This window comes from Nicotiana sylvestris, chromosome 2 (assembly GCF_000393655.2).
Source record: "Nicotiana sylvestris chromosome 2, ASM39365v2, whole genome shotgun sequence".
Taxonomy (NCBI): Eukaryota; Viridiplantae; Streptophyta; class Magnoliopsida; order Solanales; family Solanaceae; genus Nicotiana; species Nicotiana sylvestris.
The window spans coordinates 215,425,600-215,450,451 of record NC_091058.1 but is presented as its reverse complement, the minus strand read 5'-3'; the positions used below and the strand labels follow the sequence as shown (position 1 = coordinate 215,450,451).

Here is a 24,852-nt window from a genome sequence, read left to right as displayed (position 1 = left end):
CACGAAATGTTTGGGGGGAAATACTGTACAGTCACTTTCAAAATAATAACCGAAAAATATATAATTTTTGTATATTTTTTTTATATGTATACACATTTTGTATGCTATATATAAATATTATACAAATTTGATACACTTTTTTGGCTACCAAATATAAATAATTTCTAGCCAGACTGAAAATGATAATACCCCGAAATGTTTCTTTTTCAAGCGTCCAAATTGATATTAGTAAAACCTTATCATTTTACTTTGAACAAAATTTAGGACACAGGGTAGGTAGTTGACCAATAAAAAAGTAATCTCGAATTGCTAAATTGCTAAATTGCTATAATGAGACCTTTTACATAAAAGAAACAATATCTTGTTTATTCATTAAAAAAAAAAAAAAAAAAAACTGGTAACACATTTATGTGCTTCACGTATGTATTCTATGGATTGATAGTATTATTTACTTCGTTTGGTTGAATTTTTATTTTCAAAATGAGAATACCGGTATAGTTTTTCTATGCATTAAACCAAACAAATCATACGTAAGTACTTATAAGTAATTTAGAGATTATTAATTCTAATATTATAACTCCTGTATTATAATTTCAGTATAATTTTGTTCATGAACCAAATGATCCCTTAGTCAATTAGTTGCGTGATAGAAACTAATACTCCCTCTGTTCCAATTTATGTGAATCTATTTTATTTTTTTTGTCTGTTCCAAAACGAATGACTCCTTTTTAAATTTGGTAACAATTTAGCTTAATCTTATAATTATACTCTTAATGAGAAGCTTTTATAACCACACAAATACTCTGGACCCCTTTTTGACTTGTTTATGACCACAAATTCCAAAAATCTTTATTTTTTCTTAAATTTCGTGCTCAGTCAAACAGGTTCACATAAATTGGAACGGAAGGAGTAGTCAATTAGTCACACTGAGGCTGCGGTATTTCCTTACTTTTCCAAGCTTCTGGAAGCCAAACTCCAACTTGCTTAATTCTTCTTTCCCTGTTTAGTTGTCTTGAAGTGGTTTTTTTTTTCTTTTTTGAGAGACTCCGATTTCCTCGTGAGGAGGTGTGAGAGGTTGATCATAGCGGGATAGAAGAGAGGTAGAGAGAGGCCTAGGAAATACTGGGGAGAGGTGATTAGGTAGGACATGGCACTACTTCAGCTTACGGAGGACATGATCCTCAATAGGAAGGTGTGAAGGTCGAAGATTAGGGTTGTGGGTTGACAGGTAGTCGAGAGTCTCTTCTAGTCGTACTACTAGTAGTGATACTACTCTTGTATTCTCTTACTCAGAGTTCCTTGTTGTTAGACGATAGTGGAGTTCCTTGTTGTTAGACGATATGGCACTATTGCCGGTAGTTTTCGCACTTCTCTTGTAGCTTCGTATTCCTAATTCCTTTGCTATTTGTTTCTGTTATCTTATTTACTTGTCATTGTTACTGTTTGTTTATTGAGCCCTTTTCATTGTTCTTGAGCCGAAGGTCTATCAGAAATAGCCTCTCTTCCTTCATAAGGTGGAGGTAAGGGCTGCGTACATACTACCCTCCCCAGACCCTACTATGAGGGATTGCACTGGGTTTATTTTTTTATTTTTTTTTTGGGTTTCCTGTTTAGTTTACTCGTATGTTTGACATGTTCAAACAGCTAAAGTGTTGGGATATTTCCTTTCAGAATCCAGCTCCTTTCTTACCTCATATCAGTAGCGAAACCAGAAATTGCTTTAAGTGAAACATAGTAGAAGAGCGAATCCCTTATCCACCGAGTTAAAACCCTGCGCCAACTGGCCCTCGGTTTTTATCAATTATAAAAAAAAAATTAATAAAGCTATCTCTTAAGAGGTCGGGGAGACTATTAGACAAATTTATGTATAGATACAAATGGTTACAATCGGAGCAAGAATTTCCAGAAACATTTGGAACAGTTCGATTCGGAGCAGAAGAGCCGTTTACATTGCAGCTTAATATCAAATATATATATATATATATATATATATATATATAGGTCATACCTTGTGTAACTCTCATCAGATCCCATGAGTTGCATAATACTTGGTCCTGATATTTTAGACACTTCAAACTCTCCTCTTCCAAGAAATTCAATAGCTCACACTTGGATAACAAATGATCCTTTGACAGCCTTTATATTTCATTGACTGTTACAATAAAAAGGGCAGTTCGATGCACTAAGCTCCCGCTATGCTCGGGGTCCAGGGCGGGTACATAAAGTGCCCGGTGCAATGAGTAAAGAAAATTGCACTTCCAAAAAGTGCACAATTGTATGCATGTATGCAAGTGTGTATGGGTACATAACGACGAGGGCGGGCCATGCTAGGAACCAGCGATATTAAGCAAAACCGTGATTTGGACTAAGATTGCTATATGATCCCCGAAACTCTAAGAGACGATAGTACAACAAATATGAGCCACAAAAACATGAAGAATATGCAAGTTACCCATGCCCAAACTTTTGGCCCGCCAAGCTCAGCACCAAGAGTAAGCCGCCTAAACACCAAAACACCAATACATGCTACGGAAGTGGAGAAGAAAACAAGCAAAGAGAAACTTAGTCCTTCTGCATTGTCTATTCGTAGTGGCTCCTTGTATGCAATGTAGTTGTATAATGTATCGATGAGCCAAGGTACACCAATGCCTATATAGATGTTCACCGAATTGCTACAAGGAAGAAGAAGAATGTAAAAATGTAAGTCCGATGCCGGCAGATCTAGTTTTAAAGAATGACATTGTCAAATTCACAAGAAATTATGGGGGATTAATCTAAGTTAATCACAAAAGTGCATCTTACATGAATAACTATGTTTTGGCTAACTACTACTTTTAGGGGTCGTTTATTTCACATGTTAGCTATGGGAGGATTATAATGCGGGATTGATTATGCGGTGGAATGCAGGGGTTGTTTATGCGGGGATTGTTATACAGTGAATAACTTAAGGATTGTTGTGCAGTGAATGATAATATATGATATTTATGCAGGGATACTTACTCCAAAGTAATTTTTGTCCTTAAATATTTTTATCCCCGTATTGCTAACACAAATATTCTTTATTTCACATTCATTCCGCTTAAAATAATACATAGATTCTCACATAACTTAATGCACGTATTGTTTAATACTGCCAACCTAACACTACATAAAGTAATGAAGGGATTATATTTTATTATACAGACAACTAAATATCGCATTAGCTATGGGGAGATTATTCTTTTCTAATCCCTCTGACCAAACATTGCATTTATTTTATGCGAAAATTTATGCTGGAATTATTTTCCAAATCCCTCCAACCAAAAGACCCCTTAGTCTTTTACCTCGCTAACAGGGGCAAAAATTAAACTTGATAAACTTCTTAACCACCCAAGTTGCTAGTTAGTGAGATTTGGGAAAAGGGAAAAAATAAAATTGGAAAACGACGAAAGAAACCTCCTATTAAATTAAGTATGTAACAGGTAAAGGGCATAATTGGTTGACAAAGAAACCTGCAGGTAATGTTAGCAATGGCGGAGTCGGCTGTAAGCTGCCGTTCTGCAGCAATTTTGCTGGCCACGAGATCAGGCCATGAGGTTCCACCTGCCAAAGCTGTGAATGCAATGACGTACGGATTTATTCCTGCAGTTACATTATGTACCATGTATATTCTTAGGTCGAGATAAGCATATAGGTGGAAGAACATTTATGATCATTGAAAAAGCACTTAATTTAAAAGAAGGGTGAAAACCTGTAACACAGCTTATCAAATCGGTGAGCTTTGTCACAACATAAGCTATTCCGCTAATAAATATCAACGAGCATATGAAAGCAACCCACCCATGGGCAATATGATATGGTGGCACAAACGCAAAAAGAAGCTTCCACGGCAGAAGAAGTGACTGCCAGAAAATTCTTGCGAGGCGTAGGTATATATTATTCAACTTTCTGGATTCTGCACTTTCCAACTGTAAGATATTTAAACAACCCCATTAATCGACCAAGCAGAGTATGTGGAATGCGAAAGGAATGTTACTGTGAAAGGGGGAACTTAGGCAATTTGATGAAGCTTGATGGGCAGATGGAAGTCACCTTAAAATAGGAAAGGGGGCAAAATCAGCATACAATCCCCCCCCCCCCCCCACACACACACACCACACAAAACAAAAGAAAGAAAGAAAAGGAGAAGGAAGAAACCTCCCTGGAGTGGGGAACACATATTATGGCGTAATAAATCCTTAAATTTTGCATCTTCTTCATATGTATGGAGTTTTACGCCTGGATTCAGTTTTGGAGGCCACAGCCCACATGTACCAGTAGTTTGAGATTCAATTAAGATTTTGCTCATGATGCAGCTCCATAATTATGGACTCTCAAAGAGGTCACATTTTTTCCCCCTTTTTTAAAATAATAATGGTGTCCGGGCTAGGTCCCTCACACCTCGACTGTTCCGCCAGGTACCTATTACTTCCCACCAGTATAGGTATCAGGTAACTCAGCTCACCAAAGGTCCAAGGCTTAGACAGATGGGAAGAAATCACCTAGTAATTTTTGCCTTTAGCACTATTGAAAGCGACAATTGTTTATACTGTAAAACGTACACATGACTGTTTGTGTCAGACCAGTATCTCAGCCATTGTACAACAACACAAGTGACATCAAATAAGGAAATATAAGGACAAAGTATAAGAAAACAGTACCATGAGAGCATCCACAAATTGATGCTTCCAAATTGAGAGGATGTCAGATTCTTCTGGAATGATATTGCCATTACGAGGCGTGGACGATTCAGTGACATCTTCGCCAGCTAAGTTTTGATAAAAATGACCTGTTGTTACAAAAGAATTAACTGCAAAAAGAAGGTCATATCCTTTCTCTCAATGTTTCAAATTGATTTACACATAAAACTGTACCTAGTCAAATTGTATCACATAAACTGACAAGAACTGGATATCCCAGGTAAAACAAAGCATCACTTTCTTGAAACTACCTGTCCCTTCTCCTGAATGAATGGAGAAAATATCAACAATTCCGCTATTTTCTTCACCAACTTGAGATACTTCAGGGTGTGGATCATGAACCTTGTCATGAGGCTTATATTTAGCAGCCTCCGCAGGCACCCACTCCTCTGGCCTCTCGGCTCTTTCTCTGAATAGTAGAAAGCATACACATCGCACAAATTTAGGTCATTTTCCCATATGAGAAAATAAAACAATCTGAAACAAAAATCAATTAGAGGATCGGCACACTACAAAATTTATGATAATAAACATAAGACATACATAGGAAGGGATAAATAGGGCCAACGCTTGTCCTGAGCATACGCATGTATCAGCAATAGCCCAAATTGCAACACTGTTAAGATAGACTCCCACAAAGTTATAACATTTGGAGTCCACACCTACAAAGTCAAATTATACTCATGAACAAGACAGCGTTAACTGAATCCTTGTTTTGATGTGAATAAGACATTTACATTTACATTTTTGCACCATGCACATTTCACCAATAAGATAAATCTGATAGCTCAAATTAAAACACTGGTAAATAGACTTCCCATAAAGTTACAAAATCTCTGAACTTCACAAAAACTACTGGTGAATTTTAATGATATCGAAAAATTTGAGCAGATACCTCTAAAATTATATACAGCCAGATATAGGCCCAAAAAGACCAAAAGAGCTCTACAAGCCAAACTCCAATATCTGATATCTTCTTCAATTCTCCAGCTTTAGGAACCACCACGCAAACGGCATGTATCGGAAATAGATCAAACGCAGCAGAGCCGACAAGTGTACCCGGACCTAAACCTGACCAAGTCATATTGTGTATTAGCAAGGCAACTGATGCTCAAGATTCAGTCAATTTTCTGGTTAGCTAGTAGAAGTGATACATTATATCTAAATGCTTCAACAACAATAAAACATGAAATTTAGTACTTTAACAGTTTTAAACTATTCAAGCTATGAACAAGTTTTTCCAACGGAAGCCAGATTCTCGCATTCTATCTTCTCAATAGAGAAAAGAAAAAAAGGAAATGATATAGCACGAAACTATATATAATATTGGCCATAGTACAAAGTATAGTGAATATTAACCGATTAACTCTTGATTTCATAGTCAATATCTCAGCATGTCTTAAGCAGAGGTGGAGGCAAACTTTATGGGTTCTGAAGTGCCACCGAACACATAACTCGTCCTAGTTACTAGGTTCACAATTAAATATTTATACATATTTAATGGATTGTTTAATATAAATACTATGAGTAAGAGAGGAATCTGAAAGTTTCATGCCATGCTTTCCTACCTCCATATTATGAATAAGAAAAAAATTATAACACAAACCAAGTATTCTGAATGCAGAATAGGAAATCCAGAACAAACCTCCAGCATATAAATTTCCAATATTTCGTATTGCATCAATTGTAGCTAAAGATATCTGTGGAAAGCTAGTCCCAAATGCCAGTAGAGTAATGTCTGCAATTGTGTAATTCCACACCTTTTCATCTTTGATGATTTTCGTGCCTGTGCGAGGGTCTATCATCTCTACAGTTCGACTATGCTTAACAACACTTTCCATTGACCGGAAAAACCGAGCAGTTATAGCTGACAATCCGACAAAACAATAGGCAAGACCCAAAAAGTACAAGAAAGCCCGAAAGCCTTCACCTAGAAAAGTTTCTAAATGGAAAAGTAAATAGGCATCACATTTTTCATGCCCAAATATATTTGAATGTCCATTTGTGCTGTCGGTGGTATAGTTACCCAGTGACGGCATCTCGACAAATATTTTCTATTCACAGTTCAAGCCCCAGAAGAATTATTCTGCCCAACGGATGCAAGAGACCTGTCATTTATGCAACAATTGTTGATAAGCTATTAAAGTCAAGAGACAGTCCTAATACAGTTCTCATATACAAAAAGATTCCCGAGAGTTTCTTTAGCACTTCAGGCGACAGAAACCTGTGCACAGAAAGTCAGTACACAAGGGGAGAGATGTAGCCCAAATATTTGCATCATTAAGTATTAGTAATATGAAATAAAGCATGTCCAAGTACGGAAGAAGGAAGTCATCAGACCACGCAAATCAATTTCCGAGTTAATTGTATAAGAGTAAATACTTTGGCACCAACACAGACAAGCATGAGATTGCCTTCCTTGCCTTATACTAGCCAATTCAAGTGTATGATGAAATTAGATATTGCAAAGGAAAGAAGTAACAACAACAACATACCCAGTGAAATCCCACAAGTGGGGTATGGGGAAGGTAGTGTGTACGCATACCTTATCCCTACCTCGTGAAGATAGAGAGGTTGTTTCCGATAGACCCTCGGCTCAAGAAAAGCCGTGAAGGAAAGAAGCACGAGATAGAATTTGAATCTTAGAAGGGGTTTTGAGACAAATGACACTAGTAACTTTTTCTGAGGAGAAGCTTGCGAGTTTAAATATGGGCTGATCTAGAGCGATTTGATTACAAGATCACATGATAACTTCAGCATTTACTGATGAAAGTTTCTAATCTTCTGACCCAAAAAGTGAAATAGAGTGCCAAGATTAGCCTTAACTATTACTCCTAAGATACTGGTGGTCAAGTGTATAAGAATTAGAGTATCATCATAAATATCTCTCTCTCTCTACTAGACGCACACACTTTGCACACGCATTCTCAGTTCTATTCTCTAACCCCTGCTATTTGTAGGAACCATTAGGAATGCAAGTGACATGCAAATAGCTTTAGTGAAGCAAAACACTCCAATAAAAGGAGTTAGAGATGATCCGAAGGAGGAAAAAAGAAAACCATGACATTTAATCTGCGCCATTTATCATTTGTACTTCATCCCATAATCTCGCCTTTAATTTTTCTATCAACAAAAAAACTCTGCTATGTATTATCCTTCCTAATTCTAGAGAAAACTTGCTAGTAATTAAACACTAAGAAATTAGACAATCCCAATTTGCAACTACACTAGGTCTGAGCTAAAGTTACTGGCTCAGACTCTATATATGTGTTAAAAAATCACTAAAAAAGTACAGACAATAGATTTCGAACCCAGTAAATCAAATGGGTTGTGGTAGAATTCCAAACTTGAACCCATAGTGTTCAAATCTTGGATCCAACTCGACTATTATGGCTAATGCAATACAAAACTAAAGTGCTGCAAGAACTATGTTGTTAACTTTGTTTACTAATCACTTCAATTATACTCTCTCCTATCCACATAAATGCCAAATTACTATAAACTTCTTTCAAATTGAATAAAAATCCAGTCTTTACACAGAATTAAAAAAAAACACAAAAGAAAATTATGACACACCAGAATGGGAATTCATTTATATGGACTGTAATAAACAAGAGCGTGGTCACCAAACGGGGGGTGGGGGGTGGGGGGGGAGTACTTTCTTTATATCAGAAATTGCAATTATCAAGAATTAGGTAAACTTGAGCAATTAACCACTGGCCAAAGCTTAATTACTTCAATGATTAATAGACATCCCAAAATAAATTCAGCTTCAATACACATTTGGGAAGTCATATAGCTAAAAAAGAAGCAAAATTTTTACTCAAGATTCTAATTTCAACAGCACAAAAAGGGAAGGGAAAAAAAACATAAACAGCAAAATAAGCACTCAACAGTAATTCCAAGATTGTTGGAACACATGAAAAAAAGAAAGGGTAAGAGAAAAAACAAAAAAATCTGAATCTACAATAGATCTTACAAAGATTTGCAAATGGGTTGCTGGGAAACTTACTATATATAAATTGGATAAATTATCAATATCCATTTTGCTCCATTTTGGACAGTCTCTTAATTGGGGTCTTGAACTGATAACGAAGGAGTAATTAGGGACTCAAAAAGGGATTTGTATACAAATGTGGTGGCAATTATATACAAGAAAAAGAAAAGGACGTGCATGGAATGAACGGTGACCTTATTTTTGCCTGTTGCTTCAAAGGTCCAAAGCAATCGTAGGTTGATATCTGTGTACAATAATGTAGGAGTGTTCAATATAACTAGGCAGGTTGTTAAAACCGAACCGTAAAACTGCACCAAACCGAAAAATCAAACCAAACCAAACCGATTAAAAAATACAATTAGATTTCATTTGACTTGGTTTGGCATTAAGTAAAAAAATCCGAACCAAACCAACATATAAATATAAAAAAATTATTTATATTTTTAAGACTTTATAGTAATTTTTCTTTAAAAAATGTAAAAATATTTGGGATCCTATCATGTATTAACCTTGAAAGCGTAAATTAACGAAAAATTATTGTTTGACGACTAAGAAAACAACTATCATGTGTTAATAAAAAAATTCTCTCATTAGAATATTTTAATAGATCATATGTTTGTCAATTTTTTCCATATTTGCTAAACATATATTCACTTATCAAAGCTTTATCTATAATTTTAATAAAGTAAGATTGAAATAATATTCATGCATGTAACAAAAAAACCTGAAAACCCGAAAAACGTGATAAAACCAAACTAATCCAAACCGATATAATTGGTTTGGTTTAATTTTGATAAAAGCCGAACCAACCCGATCCATGTACCCGACTATAGGTAGGGATCATGTGAAACACGACAAAGACAAGATCTACGTCAATGTAAGAAAATCCACGCTGAATCTGATTACTTTCTTCTTTAGACTTCTATTTGATTTTAAAAAAAGTATATCCAACATAATTTCACCATTCGAATAAAAGGAAAAGAAAAGAATAATCTACAATACAAAGATTTGCAAATGGGTCGTGGGAACTTAATATATAAATCCTCATTATTCATTTTGCTCCATTTTGGACCGTTTTATTATTGGAAAAAAGGAGATAAAGATGGGGTCTTGAACAAAAAATAGTTAAAATAGCACGGTATAGTCATTTTTCGAACTGGTCATTCAAAATAGTCACCGTTTACGAAGTCAATGAAAAATGACCATTATTTTACTGCAACAGAGACCGATCCCGCATAATATACGGGAGTTCGGTGCATCTGTGTACGAACTCCAGCATATTATGTTGGACCGGTATACTTTGTTGACTCCTGTATAATATACGGGAGACTGGAGCACCGGTGCTCCAAACTCCAGTATATTATACTGGACATTTATATTTGCTGGAACTCCAGTATATTATGCTGGAGTTCTAGTGTACTTATGCTGGAACTCCAACATATTATGCGGGAGTTCCAGCATCGTTATCCTGGAACTCCCGTATGATATGCTGGAGTTCAAGCATACTTATGTTGGAACTCCAGTATAATATACTAGCGTATTTTCCGGGTTTTGAACAGTATTTTCGCTCAAATTTATCTTTACATGAAAAGTGGCTAAATTTTAATTACTTTTAAAACTGGGCTATTTTTGAATGATCAGTTATAAATCTGGCTATTTTTAAATTTCTTCCCATAAAATATGAAAAGGGTGTATATACACAATTACAGAAATGTGGTGGGAATATTATATATATATATATATATATATATATATATATATATATGAAAAAGACGTGCATGAAATGAAGGGCGAATAATAATATAAGTAGGTAACGTAAAACACGAGATAGACAAAATCTACATCAACGTAGTCAAATTTGATTTGATTAAAGCAACTTCTTTGATTAAAGCAACTTCCAAGCAACCCCACTTCCAACCGAGAGGTTATGAGTTCGAGTCTCCCCAAGAGCAAGGTGGGAAGTTTTTGGAGGAAAGGATGCCGGGTTTCTATTTGGAAACAGTCTCTCTACCTTAGGGTAGGGGTAAGTTCTGCGTACACACTACCTTCCCCAGACCCCACTAAGTAGGATTATACTGGGTTGTTGTTGTTGTTGTAAAGCAACTTCTTTAGAGTTTAGACTTTTATGGTAGTTTTATCAACAACTAACTATTCAATATGATTGTAACATATATACTCATTGATTAAGTTAAAGTCCATTTCACTATTCAATAAGTATTTATTGGCAACCTAGAATAAATTAAATATGTTATAACGTAATATGTTATAAAAGGTTAAATTATTTTATGTGTAAATTTTCTATATCGTCAATACATATAACTTATATTTTTATTGATATCTGTTCTGATAGGGATCCACAATTTAAATTCGATAGGTTCTATTTTTTAATCCTTGCTAATATTTGATCCTGTGATTTACAGGAAAGCTCGTGAACTTTTGGATGCTCCATTATTGACATTTCTCGGTAGTTTTCCTAGTTGTCTTCTTGTAATCCGAGCAGTTGTGCGTTGGTTTTATCTTGGAACTTTCGTTTGTTAACGAGGTGGAGCTAACATTTGAGTTACTTTAATTTTTACTTTAGTTTAAAGATATATTTTATCTTTAGATATTACTAGTCTTAGGGTACGCGCTTTGCGCATGAATTCATATCGACAAGTAAATTATTTTAAATAATAGTATAAATATTAGTTGTCACGATCCGGATATCTCACCCTCGGGAGTCGTGATGGCGCCTACTCGTAGAAGCTAGGCAAGCCATGAACTTAGAAATCATTAACTCCTTTATTTAAAACTTCTTACCAATTATAATAACAAGGAAATAAACCGTTAAATAACAGCGGAATATGAAATTTAGCGGAAGTCTTAAATAAATAGAAAACGAAAATGTCTCAAAGATCATCACGTGCCTCTAACCAGAACCTGGTGTCACAACATCCACGAACTACTAAGAGTATTAAATACAACCGTTTGAAAGAAATATAGCAATATTTGTCTCGAATACATGAGATAACAGAATATGAAATAAGATAGAGGAGATGTCGGGCCTGCGGACGCCTGCAAGGCTACTTCGGTGTCTCGGTGGACTGAAGGCTGGCTCCCGAGCTACTGCTGCTGACCAAAGGCTACTCCGGTATCTGCACAGAGTGCAGAGTGTAGTATCAGCGCAACCAACCCCATGTGCTGGTAAGTGTCTGGCCTAACCCCGGTGAGGTAGTGACGAGGCTAGGACCAGACTCCAGATAAACATGTGCAGTTATATAATATACAGCGGAAATATAAACAGGTAATAACGGTTTAAAAGGGAGGGGGGAAACATGCTTCGGGGAAACATACCAATTTTATCAGAAACTCAATAAAGTATGAAAGAACACTCGATGTCTACAATCAATACGATAACTATACTGTTGCGGCGCGCAACCCGATCCCTAATCATTTAACCTTGTTGCGGCGTGCAACCCGATCCACGTATATAACTATTGCGGCATGCAACCCGATCCAATATAATATCTGTTGCGGCTTGCAACCCGATCCACGTATATAACTGTTGCAGCGTACAACCCGATCCACGTATATAACTGTTGCGGCGTGCAACCCGATCCATATATAATATTATTGCGGCGTGCAACCCGATCCATATATCATATTTACAATTGTAACGAGAGCCCCGACAAGAGATCAATAAGGTCTACACTGTCCCGACAAGGGAGAAACAGCTATAATCAAACTTGATACCACACCTAACTACCTCAGCTATAACCAAACTCGTCACCACACCTAACTACCTCAGCTATAATCAACCTCATTCCGACACCTAACTACCTCAGCTATACCCCTAATCCCTACCCAACACAAAGAATCATCAACCTAAGCATCAGTAATATCAATTAAGAACACAATGCAAGGGAACCACAATTCAACAATAGCCCGGCAAGGGGCAACATAATGATCTCTTTTCTTTCTCACTCTTACTTCACAATTCACTTCATAACTCGAGTCAATGCTCTAGAGTTTCAATTATTACTTATACTTTCACAATTTCACGATACAACTTGAGTCAACGCTCTTCAATGTTCATAGGTCACAATTCTTCCACAAACTTTATACAACAATTAGAAACATTCACCAAGTAATGAATAATACAACGAAATCATGAAAATCACAATATAAAACTCACGGTCATGCTTGACACCAATGTATAGATACTCGTCACCATGCCTATACGTCGTACTCAACAAGAAGCAAATAGAAAATAAGACACAACTCCTAATCCCCCAAGCTAAGGTTAGACCAAACACGTACCTCGATGCCACAAACACAACTCAAGCTTCAATTATAGCTTTACCTCTCGATTCCTCCTTCAATTCGCTCGTATTTAGCCACAAGTTACTTAATTACATCAATAAACGCTAAATGAATCGATTTGAATGCATGAAAATGAGTTTTTCAAAGTTTTACCAAAAAGTCAAAATTGCTCATAGGCCCACGTGATCAAAACCTGAGGTTCGAACCAAAATCCGATTACCCATTTCCCCACGAGCCCAAATATGTAATTTGTTTTGAAATCGGACCTCAAATCGAGGTCCAAATCTCCAATTTTTGAAAAACCTAGGTTCTACCCAAAACACCCAATTTTCCCCATGAAAATTATTGATTTGAAGTTGAAATCATGTTAAAAGATGTTAATGATTGAAGAAAACTAGTTAAAAACGACTTACGAGGATTTGGAGAAGAAAGGTTGTTTGAAAAATCGCCTCTTATATTTTAGGGTTTTGAAAAGTGAAAAATAACTGGAAAGTCCGTTTAAATATACTCCTCTCAAGCCCTCTCCGCGGACCGCATAAAAAGGAATGCGGCCGCGGAGCACCACTGCGGACCGCATAAAACTGCAGCCGCGGAGCTCCACCGCGGACCGCAAGAAATCGAGCGCGACCGCGAAGGCTTGGCCTTTCTCATCGCGGACCGCACAATTCCTACCGCGGTCGCGAAGCTTCCACCGGGACCACGAAGCCTGGCTTCAGAGACTTGCAACTTCTCTGAATCTGCAATTTTTTTCCTACGTATAAAAACATCCTGAAACTCACCCGAGCCCTCGGGGCTCCAAACCAAATGTCATACTAACTCAGAAACATCATATGGACTTACTCGTGTAATCAAATCATCAACATAACCTCATGAACATCAAATTAAATCTCGAGATCGATGAAATTTTCTCTAAAATTCTTTAAACATAAATTTTGCAATTTAAGTCCGAATCACGTCACATGACATCCGTTTTTTACCAAATTCCACAGAAATATCTTAAATCATATATAAGACCTGTACCGGATGGCGGAACCAAAATACGGGTCCGATACCATCATGTTCTAATCAAATTTCATTTCAAATTTCTTTAAACAATTTCAGAAAATAATTTTCTTTGAAAATTCATTTCTCGGGCTCGGGACCTCGGAATTCTATTCCGGGCATACGCCCAAGTCCCATATTTTCCTACGGACCCTCTAGGACCGAGAAATCATGAGTTCGGGTCCGTTTACCCAAAATGTTGACCGAAGTCAAATTAGCTCATTTTATAATCAAAACTTATCATTTTTCACAGATTATCGTATTTAAAGGTATGTTGGTTCCTTATGTTTTGGCAATTAAGGACATGTACGATTGGGCTAAGACTCGGGTTAGGACAGTAGGAGGGGACTCTGAGCCTTTTCCGGTTGAAATGAGATTACACCAAGGCTCTGCGCTCAGTCCGTTATTATTCGCCCTGGTGATGAATGCGATATCGAACCACATTCAAGGGGAGGTGCCATGGTGCATGCTATTCGCAGATGACATAGTTCTGATTGATGAGTCATGAGCCGGTGTTAACGAGAGATTGGACGTTTGGAGAAAGACTCTTGAGTCTAAGGGTTTCAAGCTAAGCAGAACGAAGACGGAATACCTCGAGTGTAAGTTCAGCGCTGGGCCGGGGGAAGTGGGCGTGGATGTGAGGCTTGAGTCCCAGGTTATCCCAAGTAGAGGCAGCTTCAAGTACTTTGGTTCGGTTATCCATGGGGGAGGGGAGATCGACGAGGATGTCGCACACCGTATTGGTGTAGGATGGATGAAGTGGATGTTGGCATCTGGAGTCTTGTGTGACAAGAAAGTGCCAACGATACTCAAAGGTAAGTTCTATAAAGTGGTCGTTAGACCGGCCATGATGTATGGGGCTGAGTGTTGGCCTGTTAAGAACTCACATATCCAAAAGATGAAAGTAGCAGAAATGAGGATGTTGAGGTAGATGTGCGGGCATACTAGGATGGATAAAATTAGGAATGATGACATTCGAGAGAAGGTGCACGTAGCTCTTATTGATGACAATATGCGGGAAGCGAGGCTCAGATGGTTTGGGCATGTACAGAGGAGAAGCCCAGATGTTCCATTAAGGAGGTGTGAGTGGCTGATCGTGGAAGGCACGAGAAGAGGTAGAGGGCGGCCTAAGAAGTATTGGGGAGAGGGATCAGGCAGGATATGGAGAGGTTTCAGATTTCCGAGGACATGACACTTGATAGGAAGTTGTGGAGGTCGAATATTATGGTTGTAGGCTAGGAGGTTGTTTGAGTCTTGCGTTACTTTGTACCTTTGTGAGCCTAGTTCCGGTGGGGTTTTGTCTAAGATAGCTAGGGGCAGTGTCGTGTCTTACTATGTTCTATTTTCGACGCAGGATCCATTTACTAGCCATCGTTTTTGCTTTGCATTTTTCTTCTGCATTTTATGTTCCTTTTTCCCTATGATCTCCGTGGTGAATCTAATATTCTCTCCTTTGATCTTTTTATTATCTTGAGCCAAGGGTCTTTCGGAAACAGCCTCTCTACCCCTTCGGGGTAGGGGTAAGGTCTGCTTACACACTACCCTCCCCAGACCCCACTTATGGGATTATACTGGGTTGTTGTTGTTATTGTTGTTGTTGTTGTTGTTGTTATCGTATTTAAGCTTTCCGGCTATGCGCCTGAACTGTGCAAGCAAATCGAGGTGACTCTAAATGAGGTTTTCAAGGCCTCAACGGAAGTTTCGTTTTAAAACAAGTGATGACCTCTTGGGTCATCATATTAGTATTAAGTAATGTGTTTAAGTTATAAAATAAAAATTATTAGAAAAAGTATAAGTTATAAGAACTTCTTGCAAGAATATTGTACAAAAGAATATTGTTATTTCTAATAACTTAATATTGAACACAAACAAATAACACGAAAATACTTTTATCATGATTCTTTAAAGATTTGTCAAATAAAATAAATTAATTTTTTGTGATCTTTTAGAGATTTTTTTTGTTGATTAAAGTCTTTTAGAGATTTGAGAATGAAGTGGTTGATTCTATATAACTCATAGAAAAAAAATTGATTAGTATATCGTAAACTCGAAAAATGATTAATGTTGAGTTAATATTTTATAGTAGTAAAATATAGGAAGATGTAATTTGTTGGAAAAAAAAGTTCAATTAATGACAACTCATTTAATTTAGAATATATTTTATTTTTTTGTTATTTCATCCTTATTTCTTCAAGTTTTATTTTTAGTAATTTGACTCTTAATACTATACTATAGTCAATTTCTTTCACTGTTAGTGGTATTCTTATGAAAATTAATTTAAATAATTAATTGTTAACTTGGTAAAGGTAAAGTCTGCACATACTACCCTCCCCAAACCCCATTTGTGGAATTACACTGGGTCTATTGTTATTGTTGTTGTAATTATCAACTTGAAAAATAACTTTACATGTATGATAAATTTTATAAATAAAAGAATTTTTTACAAATTAGTTAATTCAAAGAGTTATATTTGCTCTCAACTTTCATAAACATAGCTAATAATTCTTTTATGCAATTTTTTAATATTAGCTCATTCTTAGTTTTAAATATTTAACCGCTATTATAATTTTATCAAATAAGAATTCTACTTTCAAAAGGAAAAAAAGTTAGTCTTACATTTCATTTTTAATTTTTTGTATTTGTAGAATGATTAGTGATGTTACTCCTGCCAACTACCTTTCTCTCTCTATCTCTCTCTTTTTATATTCTTAAATATTTTTTTAGTTATTTATTTTAATTATTGACTGTAATTTTCAGATATTATGCAAAAGATAATCATTATATTTAATAGTAGTATTAATAAGTAATATATAAATTGTAAAATGACTAATATTAAGTTAATATTTTACAAGATTTGGCCTTTAAAATTTTCAAAGTATGCATATATGCATAATTTTTAGATGGTCAAAAATGAGTTAAAAATTATATCTGGACAAAATATGGACAACATTTTAATGACATAAGTATCATTTTAAAAACAATAATTATATAAATTCACGTATATTTCCTTTGAGAGAAAGCGAACATTGGATGGAATTTTGAATTGCTTTACCAAATTCAAATAAGTTGAATTTTGAATATTCAACTTATCTCAGGTGCTACCGGTGAAACTGAATATGTACGTGCCTAATTTTAAAAAAATCTTATAAAATAATTGTTTGATTTATATAAGGTAATATTTTAATCAATTTTAAAGTCCCAATATTAGTATTTCTTATCTAGTTCAATAAGGAAAGATTTTATGACCAAAATTTTAGTTGATTTTAAAGTCCTAAAAATTAGGAAATTAACTTAAATTACAATTTCATCCAATATAAATTTGATTTTAAGGGGCAAAAAAAGGCGAACGGTATTTTGCTAAGGGGCTTCATGCTTTTAATATAGTATAAATATAGATATAGATATAGATTTAAATAAAGAAGGATTTAATGATAAAGATTTTAGTTGATTATGAATTCCTAAATATTAGAAAACTAATTTAAATTATAATTTTGTCCAATGTGAATTCTATTTTTAAAGGGTAAAAAAGGCGAACGATATTTCGATAAGAACTTTCGTGCTTTTAATATAGTATAGATTATCCTATATTGCTTATAGAAATGTCTCGAGGAGTAGTTAAACGGGCAGGAGATAATAACAGAATAATTGTGTGCACTGGTGGACCTTATACTTATGTACCCGGGCTAGCGCCCTCTCTCTCTAGCAGAATGCTATCTGTTCTTATTCATATATTACCTTCCATTATTTAAAAAAAAACACACAGAAATAAAAAATGTTAAGATATTCTTAATGATATTCGGGCTTCTACCCAGCAGAGTCTTCCATAACTGACCGACCGGTGAAAGGATAGCCGGACCCGTTGAAAGCCGGCAGTTATTGATGGCTCGGAAAGAAAGCTGGGCTAGGTCTTCTTCCCTTAGAGAGGCTTATTCTCCTTTCCCGAGTTCTCAAATATTTTCTTTATTCTCTGTTTATTCTATTATTAGTTCTATTGTTCCGATCCGCGAGAGGCCTCACGATTTAATGGTCAATGTAATAATAATGACATTTATTGATATGTTATTACCTAATTACTAAAATCATCATAGATTATTAATACATGCATTCCACTATCATGGAAATATTTTCCCATTACACAAGTATGAAGATATGGTATATAAAGTAGCTTTATTATATGAGACACTGGCATAGAAGATTTAGTGGGATTTGAACAGTATCCAAGCAGGGGCGTACACAGGAAATTTTGTAAGCGGTGTCGAAATTTATAAAAGAACTGGAGTATAACTTTGATTATCATACTTTTAGACAAAAAATAACCTTAGTTTATTGATTTTGTTGAGTCTTAAGTTAGAAAAGGTGTTCAATTCTATTTCATCACAATTTTTACTACAAAGGCCCTCTCAAATATTTGGAAAAGAAAAATGTCCTAACTGAGGTTTGAACCGTTGACCTCTTAGAGAAAAAAGCAAGCACATTACCAACACAACAAGACACAATTTATGTCAAGTGGTGTCATTTTTTCTACTTATCCGTTTTCGTACAGTATTAATATATATATTTAGTAAATTTTTCGGACGAAGCGGTGTCGCGTGACACCGCTTCGGCAGGAATAAATCCGCCCCTGTATCCAAGATTTGCATTCACTTTATTTATCACTAGGCTGAATCCTTCTGGTGAAACACCTAATATTATGTGATATTTAAGAGCACATTATGTTTCTCAGGGTTACAAAGCAGATTAATGGGAATGTTGAGATAGATGTATGGATATACCAGGAAAGACAAGATTAGGAACGAAGTTATTCAGGACATGGTGGAAGTTGCGGATGTGGAGGACAAGTTGCGAGAATCCAGGCTAAGATGGTTCGGGCATGTGATAAGGGGAGACATAATTGCTCCGATTAGAAGGTGTGAGATATTGATCATGGCGGGTCTGAGGAAGGGTAGGAGTAGGCCTAAGAAGTACTGGGGTGAGGTGATTAGGCAGGACATGTCACTGCTTCAATCCCTCGATAGGAAGGCATGGAGGACGTGTACTAGGGTTGAAGGTTGACAGATAGTCGTGAGTCTCTCCTAGGCTTGTCAATAAAACTAGTTCTACTGTTGTATTTGCTTATTCCTGCTTCGTTATTAGTACATGTTGTGTTATCCGCTTCGGTTACCCTATTGCCTTGTTGCAATTGTTTGTTGATTTAGTTTCACTGTTCTTTGAACCGATTCGTTATTAGTACATGTTGTGTTATCCGCTTCGATTACCCTATTGCCTTGTTGCAATTGTTTGTTGATTTAGTTTCACTGTTCTTTGAACCAAGGGTCTATAGGAAATTTCTATCTTCATAAGGTAGAGGTAAGGTCTATGAACATACTATCCTCCCCAAACCTCACTTGTTGTATTACAGGGGATTTGTTGTAAGAGAATTGTGTGCAAATATCCAGGGAACAAACAAACAGTAGACAACCTTTTACCAGTAAAAACTAACAGCAGCAAGGGTAAGAAAGAACAGAAACTTTTTCGAATATATTAATGACTCTTGCACCCCAAATACGTATAAGGTGCGAGATGCTTTAACCAATATTGATATATTTCCATAGTGATGTTACAGTCCAATGCTCATGGCCTATAAATTACTGATTCTATTTGTACACAGCAAAAAATCTGTATAGCCGAAAGGCAGTGTCATGCATTATGCATTCATAAATGTCACTGGCAAATCTTGGAATCAGCTACAACAATACAGTCAAAACTATAAATATTATTCATCAGCAGCAGCAGCCGCCTCAGGCGATCACCATTTTACAGTCTTGTTTCCTCCGCCGACATCTGTGGTGCACCTTCTGTAATGTGTTCTCCCCAACCTTCTCCATCTTAGAAAGTGCTGTTAGTACAAGACAGAAAAGGAACAAGTTAGCAGAACTCATACTCTTTTTTCTTTAGAAAGTGGTTGGCTTATACTCAATTAGCCATGATTACATACACAAGTATGACATTAGCAAGACTGCCTAAGAATCCTTTCAGAAGCTTGTCTGACAAATTAGGCTGGCAAATAGTGGTTAACTAATTCTAGTCCAAGTAGCCATCCCATCTGTTGAGCTTTCAGCAAAAGGAGCCTGCTTATAGAAAAATGGAAAACCTTGGCACTAGTAAAGATCAAGCTTATAGGTTTACGTGGTCATACTACATTTAGTAAAGGCATCCTTGAGCATACAGCAAAACGGTAACACTGTGCCTTCACAAGCTACCCCCCCCCCCACCACACACACACACACACCAAACACCCCTGCAAGTAACTTTGCACCACTGTTTCAATTTTTGTTCACCATGATTACCAGCATTAAACTTTTACTTTTTAATAAGGTAATTTTATTAATGGAAATAGTACCAAGTAGGTAACAAGAGGGAGTACACCATGATCACCAGCGTTTATGCCAAGAAATACAGACAAATCATTACCTAGAACCAGCAAGATAATTGTACATCAATAATATAAAAGGAAAAGGAGATCACACGACGCTATATCTGGTTCCTATCTACCAGAAGAAACTGAAAGAATTGGGTTCAAAGGCCAGCCAAAGGGGGGGAGTACAAAAGGAAAAGAAGTAACGAGAGAGAGAGAGAGATGCTGATTATGTTAGATTTAGTAATCACGAAGACAGGATTAAGCCCCAGAACTCGGTGAAGGACCACCTCTCACCAATTAGATTTTGCGCGATATAATCCACCTATAAGCTTTGAGAAGTCAAAGGAATTGAAAGGCGTCAACTTTACTTCCTTTCGGAATGAACGACACAGTGCCTCCTTATGCTTCACTATCATTTTTTCCCCTTTCCACCCCTACTCAAGAGTCAAGGTTAATGAGTATATATAAGTAAGAGCCACCAGTAGAATAGAGCATGTGGGTAATTATGTCACACGGAAAGTGAATATATAGGATAGTTTGAACACATGATTTGGAACAAATTTGTTAATAGGAAGTAAGTGAAAGACTATAACATTTACGGTAAGTTGGAAGTCACATACAGGTAGAGGAAAACCAACGTTGGAAGTAAAGCAACATTGGGCTTTAAGACATACACAAGCAAAATCTCTACAGTTTGCACATACTTTACTTAATCAGATAATTAAGTGAAACTTGAGCCAATTCCACGACATACTTCCACCTTAACTCCTAACACCAAGTTTAATCCTCCATCCCGATCTTTGGATAAGTGCCATGTATATTTGTAAGTCGTAGTTTCATCTATCATGTTTCTATCAGCCATTAGAAGTCCATCCTTTACATATCCAAATTTCCCCTCAAATTTCTGTTTCTTGACTTCCACATCCCTTCCTCACTCAATGTTCTATCAAATACTGATTCACTGATAAAATAATATATCAGCCCCGAGATGAATGGTAATGTGAATGAATTAACATCAATAGTTCTGAAACATGTTTGCCGGACTACTTCTTTCATTCCAACTTGCAGTACTATAGTAGTGTTCTATAGGCAGGGAATAGCTTCTGCTGGTGAGTGAATCATAATATATAAATCTTCGACAGAAAAACTATATGTACTGCACATGTACAGAATGGTAATGAATTACAAAAAACAAACTCCTATAATATGTTCTTATAGGAGTTTATCAAGCAGCATTGCTACCTAAAATAGGAGCTATTTGCATTTTTTTTTTCTGAGGCTACAAGGCCAGACTAACATTTGGGGCAGGATGAAACTGACTTGTCCAACAGAATATTTTAAACACTAACTCTTTAAACTGCATCATTCTATATAAACTACATCTTGATAGACAGTTAGATGATTCCACCATCACGAAAACATCCATTTAAGCCAAAGATTGGCATTTCAATGAAAAATTAACTTGCATTGGCTTAACATTGACTAGATTAAATCACATTGAGCACTTCAATCTCTTTTTTCTTTCTCATTTTCTTTTCCCAAATTGACCATTTAAATGTCTGTCTCAGAAGGCAAATATAAGGAAATCTATGTACAATTCAACATTCAATGCAACAGGCCTAAATGAAGCTAAATAGATATGGATCAACACTCAGGGTAAAGGTATACCTCCAAATTCATCGCCCCAGAAGATGGAGTTAGTTTGCTTTCTTTTTATCTTCTTTTTTTTCTTTTTTGGCTTGCACATTGGACTGCTTAAATGCTTATTTTAAAAGACAAATTATTTAGTATTGAAATGAAATGGATCCGAAATGGTGCAAAATCTATATAGAGGATTCATATAGGTGACCCCAACATTAAGTCTTAATGCATAATTCAAGACAATGGAACTACAAATGCAGATTGCAGAGTATACATATACCTCCAAAGTCATCGCCCCATAATGAGAACCGTTGTTGATCATCTTCTTCTTCATCAAACTCATCACCATATCCAAACTCAGCATCACCTCTATAACCCGGTTCACTCCCATACCCTGATTCATTCCCCAAACCCTCAAAATTCCCAATTTGCCCCCCTAACAAACCATTAAAATTATTCTCTCTCTCACTAACCCCACCACTTTCTTTCTCTCTCTTCAAATTCCTAGTAACCTCACTAACATCCAATGTCCAATTCATATCCCCATTTACAAACAACTCTCCACTAGAATCAGTCCCAACAGCTACAGGAAAATCAGAACAAGTCCCATAAGCCGCTGATGCTCCCACAGAGCAACAACGGCGTGGGCGATGGGTCCCGCTCCGATCACTGCTCCTTCCCGAAACAGAACGGGACCCACGCCGCCTCCTTTTACCGGCTATCAAACGGAGATTATTCTTATTTTTCTCCCGTTTGTTAGCCGATAAAGAGCGATCATCATCAAACAAGCTCAACTTCGACATGTCTAGGGTTTCAATCGGGATCGAAGTAGCTCGATCCGCTCTACATTGGCGCTTAGTGTGTAGTCCAGAGTAAGGTTTTGGTGAATCAGAGGAATCTAGGGTTTTGGGATTAGGGTTTGGGAGCTGAAAGGGCTTCCATGAATGGAGATGATACGTACAGGATTCAATAGCTTGACGTGAATCTAGGGTTTTTGGTGACATTGCAGCTTCACGAACACACACACTACACACAGGCTATGTGTAGTTTGATTATTCACACTTTCTTTACAAATATACCGTTCGAGTCAGCTTGTACTCACCTCGACTAATCGGCTCGACACCCTATGCATAAATCATGTACAGCAGCTAAATAAAGTTGAATTAATAAATGGTAAAAAATTGAAAATGGATTGTTGAAGAACAAGAGAAAGAAGATTTGGAGTATTTTGGTTGAATTGGTGGAGGAGTGGAGATTTGTGGAGTAGACAATTTGGTATCAATTTTTCCACTTAAAATAGTACGGTATAGCCAGTTTTCGCACCGGTTATTCAAAAAGCCACCGTTTACGAAGTTAACAAAAAATAGCCACTATTTTGCTGCAATAGAGACCGGTCCCGCATAATAGGAAATTTGGTGCATCTATGTACGAACTCCAGCATATTATGCTGGACCGGTATACTTTGCAGACTCCTGTATAATATACGGGAGACTGGAGCTGTGCTCCAAACTCCAGTATATTATACTGGACATTTATACTTGCTGAAACTCCAGTATATTATGCTGGAGTTCTAGTGTACTTATATTGGAGTTCCAGCATAGTTATCCTGGAACTCCCGTATAATATGTTGGAGTTCAAGCATACTTATGCTGGAACTCCAGTATAATATACAAGCGTATTTTTCGGGTTTTGAACAGTATTTTCGCTCAAATTTATCTATACATAAAAAGTGGCTAAATTTCGATTACTTTTGAAATTGGGCTATTTTTAAACGACGCTATTTTGAAATTTCTCCCATTTTTCCAGAAGCATCTATGGATATTTGGTTTGTTGTCTTTATTATATTCGCTCAATCAAAATCACGAAAAGATCCCCGCTTTTTTATTTCAGTTTCAGCCACTAGTTTTCTAGTTCTAGTCTAGTAGGAGACATGACACGTGGCAATATTTTATTTGTTGTAGTTTTTAATTTGTATGTACATCGTGTAAATAATCTTTACATAATTAAATCACGTATAAAATAATTTCAAGTAAATTTTTATAACAAATATTAATAAGTAATACTAGTAGTAACTTAACTAATGGGAGAAATTTAAAAATAGTCACATTTACAAGTGGTCATTCAAAAATAGCCACAGTTTCAAAAGTAATCGAAATTTAGTTGTTTTTCATGTAAAGATAAATCTGAACGAAAACACTGTTCAAAATCCGGAAAAATACTCCAGCATAATAGGAGACAAGACACATGGCAATATGTTGTTTTATCTATTTTTCGTGGTTGAGTTATATCGTATCCTGTAGCGGATCAAGAATTTTTATCAAGGAGTGTCAAAATATAAATAATTAGATATATCGAAAAGTTAAGGGGAGTCAACGTATAGTAAATATACATAAAATAAAATAAATTATTTAGCAAAATAGTATAATTTTCCGGCAAAGGAATGTTGTTTGACACCCCCTTGCTTTAATGTGGCTCCGCCATTGATTCTATCTGAAGTTCATTAAGTTTGATTAATTTAGATTTTTGTATAGTATGGTAAATATGAAATTCTAAAGTGTTTTGTGTTAAAAGATTTTAAATTTTCTTGATCGAGTTTAAATTTTTTAATTAAAAGTAAAGAAATTTTAATTTTTCTGCCGCACCCCTCAGTGATCAATAATTATTGATGCCAAAACGAAAAAGACAAATTATTATTCTACTAATATTAGAAGTGGGAGTGCACTAGGTGAAGCTGACAGGACTTCGTGCTAGTTTAA

General features: G+C 36.2%; 2 protein-coding genes across 3 annotated transcripts; both read right to left on the bottom strand.

Annotated features, from left to right (window-relative positions):
* Positions 1–2,084: 2,084 nt before the first annotated feature.
* LOC104245542 (magnesium/proton exchanger) lies at positions 2,085–8,956 on the bottom strand. 2 transcript variants are annotated; one of them, XM_009801164.2, is made up of 9 exons: positions 8,731–8,956; positions 6,364–6,826; positions 5,614–5,789; positions 5,262–5,380; positions 4,970–5,127; positions 4,680–4,828; positions 3,731–3,947; positions 3,492–3,621; positions 2,085–2,672 (listed from the first exon to the last, which is right to left on the bottom strand). In XM_009801164.2, the coding sequence occupies exons 2-9, from the start codon at positions 6,755–6,757 to the stop codon at positions 2,375–2,377; spliced, it is 1,641 nt and encodes a 546-aa protein (XP_009799466.1). In that variant the 5' UTR covers positions 6,758–6,826; positions 8,731–8,956; the 3' UTR covers positions 2,085–2,374. The 2 variants fall into 2 exon arrangements, with proteins under 2 accessions (XP_009799466.1, XP_009799467.1); XM_009801165.2 differs by having other exon boundaries at positions 4,680–4,807.
* A 10,592-nt stretch (positions 8,957–19,548) lies between these two features.
* On the bottom strand, positions 19,549–23,374 carry LOC104245541 (uncharacterized). Its single transcript, XM_009801163.2, has 2 exons — positions 22,377–23,374; positions 19,549–19,933 (listed from the first exon to the last, which is right to left on the bottom strand). Exons 1-2 carry the CDS (start codon positions 23,098–23,100, stop codon positions 19,836–19,838), a joined length of 822 nt encoding a protein of 273 aa, XP_009799465.1. The 5' UTR covers positions 23,101–23,374; the 3' UTR covers positions 19,549–19,835.
* Between the last annotated feature and the right edge of the window lie 1,478 nt (positions 23,375–24,852).